The sequence below is a fragment of the Oncorhynchus clarkii genome, chromosome 28, assembly GCF_045791955.1.
Source record: "Oncorhynchus clarkii lewisi isolate Uvic-CL-2024 chromosome 28, UVic_Ocla_1.0, whole genome shotgun sequence".
Taxonomy (NCBI): domain Eukaryota; kingdom Metazoa; phylum Chordata; class Actinopteri; order Salmoniformes; family Salmonidae; genus Oncorhynchus; species Oncorhynchus clarkii.
Window position 1 is genome coordinate 32,011,319 of NC_092174.1, and position 11,102 is coordinate 32,022,420.

Sequence of the window (11,102 nt, forward strand, 5' to 3'; positions counted from 1 at the left end):
GCGCCGGCGAAGAACACTGTCTACCGGTGTCTCCCCCGCCTATCGCTAGCACAGCAGGTGGGATGATGAGGGGGCACCATGTGCAAGCTAACTTATTCTCACCGGTACCACCTCATTCATACCGATATTAGTTCCCGACTGAATATCAAGCGTATTTCATGCACCCCAGCAAGCAGACCAGTGGGAGACACAATGGCCCCGCCTTCTGTCCATTCTCCGTACAGCTTCTCACCCCGTCTCTTCCACTCCTTACCCTCTCTGCCTTCATTCAATTCTAGAGTGGACTTCAGCGTTTTCAACACCTTTTCTATATTCAACGATATTTTATGTACATTACAATACTGTCAACAACCTATGCCTTTACTAAAACTGCCTCACTCAAACTTGGTAGTCAGTGCGCCGACTTTACTACCCGATGTACTTCACACACACACCTATGCTTTGTTAGGACCTTAGAGAGACCCTTTCCCAAAGGCTAAATCGGTCTCAAGTCCGAGTAATCAATTCAAATATCCGTCATTCACACTTGGCCCTGCCTAGTACATCACATTCGCATCATATGGCTTTCCATTCGCACTTTGGTGGTCACTCGTTACCCACCATTCATACATGAAGTAAGTGTTCTCTGTTACCACCTACCAGCCAGGCATACTAGTACATCCCATACACAATGCACCATTAAGTATTGTCGATCAATAATAAAATTGCAGTTGCCAATAGAGATATTACTTTCTCAACTATTTTCCAATCTCACACATCATAATAGTTTAAATTTAGTAATTTACATCAAACAGCAGAGAGGGATTTGGCGACATCTCCTGAGGGAGGTCCGTCAGCTCATCTTCCCCCTCTGTGGGAGTAACCACCCCCATCATTTCTGGTTTCTTATTCAGTTGCACTCTGCGCGTCTCCTCGATAGCCCAAGTTCCTATTTTTTAGTTCCGCTTCTGCTCTTTCTCTCTGTTTAGTCCCTTGATTCTCAAATAAACGGCTCTTGTTTCTTTCTACCTCCTTGTCTCTAGCCTCCTGCAACGTCTCTCTTAACCCACATTCCATTGTTTTCAACTGGGCCCCTGTTGGCGGCCCCCCTCCTAGATAACCTGCTTGTGTCCATCTTGACTTCAATCCCTTCCAAACTTTCTTGATATGCTTCCATTGTTCCTTTCCCCCTGATCTATATTCCATTTTTTGGTCTAGGAAATCATTAAATTTCAGCTTAGGAGTGTTAGGGGTCGCCATGGTGAATTTGCTTTAATCGGAATTAAATGTATCTTAATTTGAATTTAATCGGAATTTAATCGGAATTCTCACAGACTACCTGAATATACTTAGCCCGTCGTTAGTTAATATCAACGATGTATTCTTGGAGACACTATTGCTCGTACTCTGCCTTATCTCAGAGCTTCTCCTTCGTATATCCAGAATTTTCAACAATAATGGTTTAATGATTGGATAATACTTTTAGAATTTAGGAAATAATAACAGGGTCTTGTGAAACTCCGTTTACATTTATACTATAGTCGATACACGAACATTCTTACATACATATAGAATTAACACAACATATTTTGCGACTTCTCACAATTTTACATTTATCACATAATTTCACTGTTCACATATTATTTCATCATTCTCATTTCAAGGACCTGACTGGGCGCTGCCAGACCGGACACACTATCCGGAATTTCGGTCCACTACGTATTTACTTTTTATAGACCACCTTACCGGACTCTGCCGGACCGGACACAATGCCGGACTGTCGGTGTTACAAATCTATTGCCCAATTATAGACCACCTTACCGTCTGCCGGACCGGTCACTAGCCGGACTATCGGTGTTACAAATCTATATTGACTATATTTTACTCCTTACTGGTCGCTGCCAGACCGGTCACAGCCGGACTATCGGAATATTCTATATCTACTATCACTTATCCCTGACCGGACACTACCGGACCGGACACAAGCCGGACTATCGGGATATTCTAATTCCCACATATGTTTACTTCACTGTCAATTTCAAGTCAATTATTTATGTTAAATTTACACAAAAATTCTTACCCACACTCGGTACTACTGATCGTAATTTGGTATGACTATTCGACAATATGCAAAGTTCGATTTAACCGGTTTTGCTTACCTTATTTTGTGGTCGACCAGAGATCAGTTTCCCGAGTTGAGCAGAATTGTTGTCCTCCCCCTAAAGTTTTCACCTGTCCTCCGGGAACCGTCCTTTCACCAACTCGCCCCCTCACACCCACATCAACCACTCTGGACTGGGTCGTTAGTAAACCATCCTCTGCTACCAAGATTCTGTTGATAATGGGATATGTAGGAGGGTGAGCCGGTCAAGGATCGATTCAGACAAGGTGGTAAATTGTATGACAAGTGACAGTTTAATTATGAGTAAAGATATCTGGTACAACGTATACGGGCCCATTTCATTCGGTTCTTAAGGAACCAGCAGAAAAGAAGCCCTGATAACAGAGTGCATGTATGTTATATACAGTACAGAAAGTAGGTTGAGTCTAGAAGTTCTGGTCTTCTGGTTGGTCCTGTTGGGCCGTCCGTCATCCCTCTGAGTCTTGTCGTGCCGTTCCTTGTCACACAATGTTCAGCTAAGAAGGAGATTAGGTGTGTGCGCTGGTTTCTGCAAGTCAAGGCTGTCTCTTCCTCCCAATGTGTGGGTGTATGTCTTATCTGTGTGTCCTCGGCAGTTAGTGTGTGTAATGTGTGTGTGCTGTGTGTGTGGGTGTGGGAGCTATCCTGTATGGGACCTAACATGTTTTACTGTGAAAATACGTTGTCTCAGTTATAGCAATGTAATAGCAGTAGGCTGGTCACCTGCATAAGAAATAGCACTTCCTTACACTAGTTAGCTGGGACACAGTGTGCTAGCTAACTTGCAGTATAAAGAAAGGTTCCTGCAGATGCAGGAATGCCACGAATTTCAGGCCGCAATTGGGCCCTTCTCAAGAGTTTTGATATCTGCCACACCCCCTTTGAATCAGCAGTTGTAATGTCGGAGGAGAAAAGCATGAACACATTTAAAGAGGATAGATTCTAGAACCAACTTCTCTGGTTATAAACGGCTTATGTGTCATGATGAGTTAAAAACATAAATTCTAGTGTCAAAATGTTCTACAAAGTGTAAATGACAAAATGTTGTTACACCAGACAAAATGCTGATACTGTATTTTTAACAGCTGTGAATGACAATAGAAGATGAAAGACCAGTGTAATATTTGAACATTGTTATATTAGAAGAACACTCACTGCTTCTACAGTATTATGTGAATGATGGTTTATTCTACATGGAACTGTTACTTGCAAGTTATCAAAACACTTTGTTTAGGATATCTACATAAGTTCAGCAATTGCACTCATATTACTCTGTAGGCTACTAATCGATACATGAGATGATAAAACTTCAAGTAGCAAGCTACTTTTTCATTTTATTTAACGAGGCAAGTCAGTGTAGCAAGGTGTAGAACTAGTTTCTCATTACACATTCCAGACACTGGTACTCCTTGCTATCTTGGCATACAGTGCCTGCAGAAAGAATTCCCACCCCTTGACTTTCCCCCCACATTCTCCCTGAATTTAAAATGGATTAAATAGATATTGTGTGACTGGCCTACACACAATACCCCATAATGTCAAAGTGGAATTATGTTTTTAGACATTTTTACAAATGAAAATCTGAAATGTCTTCAGTCAATAAGTATTCAACCCTTATGTTACGGCAAGCATAAATAAGTTCAGGAGTAAAAATGTGCCTAACAAATCACATAGGTTGCATGGACTCATTCGGTGTGCAATAAGTGTAACATGATTTTTGAATGACTACCTCATCTCTATACCCCACACATACAGATAATGGTAAGGTCCCTCAGTCGAGCATTGCATTTCAAACCGATTCAACCACAAAGGCCAGGGAGGTTTTCCAATGCCTCAAAGAAAGGAAACTATTAGTAAACTCAGCAAAAAAAGAAACGTCCTCTCACTGTCAACTGCTTTTATTTTCAGCAAACTTAACATGGGTAAATATTTGTATGGACATAAGATTCAACAACTGAGACATAAACTGAACAAGTTCCACAGACATGTGACAAACAAAAATTGAATAATGTGTCCCTGAACAAAGGGGGAGGGGTCAAAATCAAAAGTAACAGTCAGTATCTGGTGTGGCCACCAGCTGCATTAAGTACTGCAGTGAATCTCCTCCTCGTGGACTGCACCAGATTTGCAAGTTCTTTCTGTGAGTTGTTTCCCCACTCTTCCACCAAGACACCTGCAAGTTCCCGGACATTTCTGGGGGGAATGGCCCTAGCCCTCACCCTCCGATCCAACAGGTCCCAGACATACTCAATGGGATTGAGATCAGGGCTCTTCACTGGCCATGGCAGAATACTGACATTCCTGTCTTGCAGGAAATCACGCACAGAACGAGCAGTATGGTTGGTGGCATTGTCATGCTGGAGGGTCATGTCAGGATGAGCCTGCAGGAAGGGTACCACATGAGGGAGGAGGATGTCTTCCCTGTAACGCACTGCGTTGAGATTGCCTGCAATGATAACAAGCTCAGTCCGATGATGCTGTGACACACCGTCCCAGACCATGACGGACCCTCCACCTCCAAATCGATCCCTCTCCAGAGTACAGGCCTCGGTGTAACGCTCATTCCTTCAACCATAAATGCAAATCTGACCATCACCACTGGTGAGGCAAAACCGTGACTCGTCAGTGAAAAGCACTTTTTGCCAGTCCTGTCTGGTCCAGGGACGGTGGGTTTGTGCCAATAGGCAACATTGTTGCCCGGTGATGTCTGGTGAGGACCAGCCTTACAACAGGCCTACAAGTCCTCAGTCCAGCCTCTCTCAGCCTATTGCAGACAGTCTGAGCACTGATGGAGAGATTGTGTAACTGGTGTAACTCGGGCAGATGTTGTTGCCATCCTGTACCTGTCCCGCAGGTATGATGTTCGGATGTACCAATCCTGTGTAGGTGTTGCCACACGTGGTCTGCCACTGCGAGGAAGATCAACTGTCCGTCCTATCTCCCTGTAGCGCTGTCTTAGGCGTCTCACAGTACAGCCATTGCAATTTATTGCCCTGGCCAAATCTGCAGTCCTCATGTCTCCTTGCAGCATGTCTAAGGCACATTTACTCATTTATTTTGGGATCCATCCCTGTAACCGTCCTTCCCTGATGATGCTCAAGTGGACAAGGACTGTCTCATTAAATACAAGCACATTTATGTCCATCACTCTCCTCGTCGCTACTACTCCATTACCTTGGACCTTTTTCAAAAAGAGACGAGGACTGAGGACACATCACACTATTTTCCCAACTTTAAGGCCCTCCCCCTTCTTTTCATTTTTTAAAGTTTCTCCCTGCTGGTGTTGTCTTGTAGTGGTCAGTTTTTTTTTAGTTTCTACAATTCTAAATCGACTTTGGGTCACTGAGAAGCGCTATATAATTGTCCCATGTATTATCATTCATCTAAAAGTGCAGATTGACTCTCATGAAATCAATATGATTATTTATTATATAACGTTGTTTTTCTGATTTTGTGGTACAAACACACATTGTTACCAGTTGTAAATAAGTTGTTATAATGAAAGTGATGGGCCATAAGTCAAACATGAAAACATTCACATATCAATTCGGAGGAAAAACTTGTCAAAACATCTCAAAATACCTTCTGTGCCACAATTTCACATAGAAAGTGTTAGCGAAAAATAATGCAATTAAGTTTCTATTTGTTCCATCTGTTCTGAGACTACATTAAACTTGTGTGTGGATCCCCAGGGTATGCGGGTACCATGTATTGAGACACTGCATTCTCTGCTATGTGAGTTCTCTGATGTGACGTCATTTTGGAGCGCCGGGTGAAGCATTTCCCACACTGTGTGCACTCATACGGTTTCTCCCCACTGTGGACCATAGCATGTCTGATCAGGTTGCACTGCTTGGTAAAACTCCTGCCACACTGTTCACAGGTGTACGGTTTCTCTCCGGTGTGACTCCGGAGGTGTTCTTTTAGCTGGCAGAGACGCTGGAAGCTCTTCCCACAAAAGGTGCAGCTGAAACGCCTCTCAGTGGTGCCACCTGATCTCCACTGACTCCTCATTCTCTTCACCATGTTAAAACTACTGTGACTCAGGCTGTATCCAGAGAAGGTGGAGGTGGTGGCCATGTTTGATCCTGTCATGCACTCACTCAATCTCACTGTTGCTTCTGAAGCCCTGTATTGATGCAGTCTTGGCTGTAGAGCTAAACTATTTCCTTCATTACTTGAGTTCAGCATCTCACTGCTCTGTCCCTCTGGCATCTGTTGTCTAGTCTCATCAGCCATTGTCCTGACATGTCTTTTCATGTGTGCTGATGCACTGAACATGTTAGCATGTGGTTTCCATATAGAAGAGTGAAGCGATGGCCCTACATCATCTGTCATAGTAGGAACAGATGGCAGCCCACTATGAGATGGGACCATTGAGATATTCTGAGAGTACTCTTCTGTGGAATGAAAGGAGAAATCTGGGTGACCATCAGGGTCAGTGTCTCTGCCTGGATCCACAGAGGTCCACAGCTGCCCATCAGTCTCATCCATGACAAACTGGTCATGTCCTGCCAGGGCTGTGGTCTGATCCAGCTCCTCCTCTTTCACCATCACTAGGTCTAGTGAGTCCTTGTCTGGCCGGTGCTGCTCTGTGCTGAACACCTCTGTAGATGGGAGCTGGGGTGTTCCTGGTTCCTCTGGACGATCAGAATTGGGGTAATGTTCCACTGAGTCTCTGGGAGATATATTGGGTTGTGTGATGAAGTCCTCACCACAGTGCCGTTGCTCAAAGGATGGTGGTTTCCCAGGCTTGGAACCAGATTCTAAAGATTTGGGGATAAACATAAAATAAACATTACAAAAGACTCTTAACAGTTGCAAAATACGACTGCTTTTGAACGGACTGTGTGTGTATGTGCCCTCCATATGCCAGAACATAAAACACCCAACACCAATGTAGCAATTTGGAATGTGTATACCACCACACCCACAGTATTCCATAGACAGACAGAGCAGTACCCCTTATGGTCACACCCACCCTCTCCAGTGATCCTGAGCTCTTCCTGAGGGTCAGTCTTCCACACGTCCTCTGCTGTCTCCTCATCTTTGATCAGTATGGGTTCAGTCTCCACTCTCTGCTCCACATCTGTAGGCTGTAACCGGGGACTGAGGTTATTACTCTGGACACACAGCATATCTAACCCTTTTCATACTCATGAATCACACAAAAGCTCAAAAATCTCCTGATAATCCAATATCAGAATTGATGAAGATGTCAGGTCTCTGTAATTGTTAAAGGTGATGTATCATACCTGGGGTTGAGAGTCCTCTTCAACAGCCAGCTCTTCGTCTCTGCACTGTGAGTTACTCCTCTGTTTTTTCAAAACAATCTTGACTGGATATGAAGATCTCTCTGAAGCCACGGGGTAAAAACCTGGAAAATAATTGTTTTCAGTCAAATATTAAATATTAGGCTATTCACACATTTGGGTTTTGCATATACTATCAATTTACTAGTCTGGAGATGCGACGTAAAATTTCCTTGAATTCTATATCGGGCATAAATGAGCGTCAGGATCAGGAAAGTTCTCTCACGACCTCACAAGCCAGAATGTTGAATAAAATCATATTTTGACTTACTTAACCAGTTGTCGTTGATCCTTGTGCTGGTAGGAAAAGCGGTACGGCAAGCGGTTCCCGGAGTGCCAAGTCTGGGAACAAAAGGCTCCTGAACAGCTTCTACCACCAAGCCATAAGACTGCTGAATAGTTAATCAAATGGCTTTCCTGACTACTTGCACTGACTCTATTGCACCAGCTCTATCCACACTCCAACACACACTACATAAGCTCACAAAACACACACTTCACATACGCCGCTACTACTCTGTATTATTTATCCTGATCGCCAAGTCACTTTTCCCCCTACCTGCATGGACATACAGTTGAAGTCAGAAGTTTACATACACCTTAGCCAAATACATTTAAACTCAGTTTATCACAATTCCTGACATTTAATCCTAGTAAAAAGTCCCTGTTTTAGGTCAGTTAGGATCACCACTTTATTTTAATGTGAAATGTTAGAATAATAGTAGATAGTTTTATAGTTTTATTTCATCACATTCTCAGTGGGTCAGAAGTTTACATACATTTAATTAGTATTTGGTAGCATTGCCTTTAAATTGTTTAACATGGGTCTAATGTTTTGGGTAGCCTTCCACAACCTTCCACAATAAGATGGGTTAATTATGGCCTATTCCTCTTGACAGAGCTGGTGTAACTGAGTCAGGTTTGTCGGCCTCCTTGCTCGCACACGCCTTTTCAGTTCTGCCCACACATTTTCTATGGGATTGAGATCAGGTATTTGTGATGGCCACTCCAATACCTTGACTTTGTTGTCCTTCAGCCATTTTGCCACAACTTTGGAAGTAAGCTTGGGGTCATTGTCCATTTGGAAGACCCATTTGCGACCAAGCTTTAACTTCCTGAGTTATGTATTGAGATGTTGCTTCAATAAGTCCACATCATGTTCCATCCTCATGATGCCATCTATTTTGTGAAGTGCACCAGTCCCTCCTACAGCAAAGCACCCGCACAAGCCTCCCCCTTTTCCCTCCAAACACAACGATGGTCATTATGGCCAAACAGTTCTATTTTTGTTTCATCAGACCAGAGGACATTTCTCCAGAAAGTACGAACTTTGTCCCCATGTGCGGTTGCAAATCCATAGTCTGGCTTTTTTTTAATGGCGGTTATGGAGCAGTGGCTTCTCCATGCTGAGCGGCCTTTCAGGTTATGTCGATATAGGACTCGTTTTCACTGTGGATATAGATACTTTTGTACCCTTTTCCTCCAGCATCTTCACAAGGTCCTTTGCTGTTGTTCTGGGATTGAATTGCACTTTTCGCACCAAAGTACGTTCATCTCTAGGAGACACAATGACTCTCCTTCCTGAGAAGTATGACAACTGCATGGTCCCATGGTGTTTATGCTTGCATACTATTGTTTGTACAGATGAACGTGGTACCTTCAGGCGTTTGGAAATTGCTCCCATGGATGAACCAGACTTGTGGAGGTGTACAATTGTTAATGTCTAAAATCACTTTAGCACCACCCTAAAAACCCGATTCAAATTCGACACAAACCTTCAAATAGGTATGTAATGACACATTATATAAGAACTCTTTATAGTGTTTTATTTACATTTTAGAGGCGATAAGGTGATAAGTTTGACAGATCGAGTGAAAAAAAAGCTATTTTCCCACACAACATCTCTCCTTCTCACGATCACACATTAGTTTCGCTTCCCCACCCGCCGTTTTTAAAAAGACCCGACGGGGCTCATTGCCTGCTTGAATTATGCAGAAAAGGGCAGCGTTTAGGTCATGTAATTGATTCTGTTGGAAAGGGGAGAAATTGTGCTTTACAATGGCATTGACATTACAGTTGATCTGGAAGTATTACGTTTTTGGGGCGCTAAAGTAAGGGTAATTGTACGGACCCAGGCGATGTAAGAGTTTACGTTACACCTGTTGTATTCGGCGCATGTGACAAATACAATTTGATTGTGAGACAATATCCACAGGAAATAATAATTAAATCAACCTTTCAAAGTGCTCTCGAGCGGCGCACCATCACTACAGACCCTGGTTCAATCTCGGGCTGTATCACAAATGGTTGTGATCGGGAGTCACATAGGGCAAAGCACAATTGGCCCAGCATCATCCATCCTGGTTTAGGGGAGGGTTTGGTCATCATTGTAAAATAAGAATTTGTTTTTAGTATTAACTTACTTGCCTAATTAAATAAATAGTGCATTCAGATTTCTATAACCTGAAGCATGCACAAACCATGCCGGAGCTTGGCAAGTATGCATGGTGGTGTGCATGCATTTTCAAATTGTGTGCATGCTTCAGGTGATAGAAATATGAATAAACTACAAGCACTTTGAAAAGTTGATTTTATTATACTTTCCTGTGGCTCACACATAATCCTACATGCCAACGGCCCAACCGGTAAAGTAAATTAAACTACTTTTTACATTCTGATTGGTAGAGATCGTGAGTCAACTTTCCTGATCCAAATGCTCATTTATGCCGGACGTTGAATCCAGTATAATTCAGACGTTCCAGGCTATACATTTACAATAAAAAGTAACACATCAACTAACAGTACCTTTTCGTCTGCGCGTCTTCTCCAGCTCGCTCTCCATCATTTGCCACTTCCTTTTCAGTACATCAATATCTCGCTGGCTTTGGGTCATTTCCAAACGTATAACAGCACAGCTATCATCTACACGTTTGTTTATTTCTGCTACTGCTGCTTTAGCCAATACCTCCATAACCGATACCAACTGCGCCTGAAAATTGCAGCTCGCCATCTTGTCCAGCCCAAATTACAGATGCGTATTCCTTGTGTGAAGTAAATATTATTCAATTTCCAAGATAACGTGCAAAAAACAAGCCGTATATGTTGATAAATGACAACAATGTAGTGAAGCGGGAGATACGCGCAATTGTTCTTCTTCTTCTGTGGTATAATGGCGTTCGCAACAATGTGATGTGGATTCCGCCACCTACTGTGCGGGTGAATAATAAGGATCCCAAAAATTGAAATATGTAAGTAAAATATGAATTAAAAAAACATCAACCTGCTTTTCTGTTTTAAAAAAAAGAAGAAAAAAAAGTTATTATCAGGTCCCTACACAGACTCGAACGACTCCTGTTAGGGCGGGATATTTCCTAGCGACAATAGTCTTTGTAGTGTTTCTGCTGTGAAGTCTTGAAGCCCCTGCCATCGCTCTTTAGTTCATCTCGTTAAGTTTATTTATTACCGTAAATATCAGAGTGCAACAGCCTTTCAAATTTTTTTATGAATTAGCACTGGCCAGCAAATAACAGGGTATATTCTAATTTGCATATACAGTGAAAGGTAGCCATATCTAGAAGACAAAAAAAAAATGCAGGTGGCACACTTGGTTATTAATGCATAATAGGCCTTCAGAAAGTACTCACAGCCCTTGACATTTTCCACATGATGTT

At 42.7% G+C, this 11,102-nt stretch overlaps 1 protein-coding gene across 1 annotated transcript; it reads right to left on the minus strand.

The window, feature by feature from the left end:
* Nucleotides 1-3,290: 3,290 nt before the first annotated feature.
* LOC139387337 (uncharacterized) lies at nt 3,291-10,836 on the minus strand. The gene is made up of 5 exons (XM_071133464.1): nt 10,237-10,836; nt 7,375-7,496; nt 7,101-7,215; nt 5,149-6,885; nt 3,291-3,491 (listed from the first exon to the last, which is right to left on the minus strand). The coding sequence occupies exons 1-4, from the start codon at nt 10,439-10,441 to the stop codon at nt 5,783-5,785; spliced, it is 1,545 nt and encodes a 514-aa protein (XP_070989565.1). The 5' UTR covers nt 10,442-10,836; the 3' UTR covers nt 3,291-3,491; nt 5,149-5,782.
* Between the last annotated feature and the right edge of the window lie 266 nt (nt 10,837-11,102).

What these genes read in the sequence shown, in the direction of transcription:
- LOC139387337 (XM_071133464.1), bottom strand. Translation starts at nt 10,441, where the DNA reads ATGGCGAGCTGCAATTTTCAGGCGCAGTTGGTATCGGTTATGGAGGTA. An exon ending in AAGAGGACTCTCAACCCCAG is followed by an intron (nt 7,216 to 7,374) that starts GTATGATACATC and finishes CCCCGGTTACAG; the next exon opens with CCTACAGATGTGGAGCAGAG. An exon ending in GCTCAGGATCACTGGAGAGG is followed by an intron (nt 6,886 to 7,100) that starts GTGGGTGTGACC and finishes CCAAATCTTTAG; the next exon opens with AATCTGGTTCCAAGCCTGGG.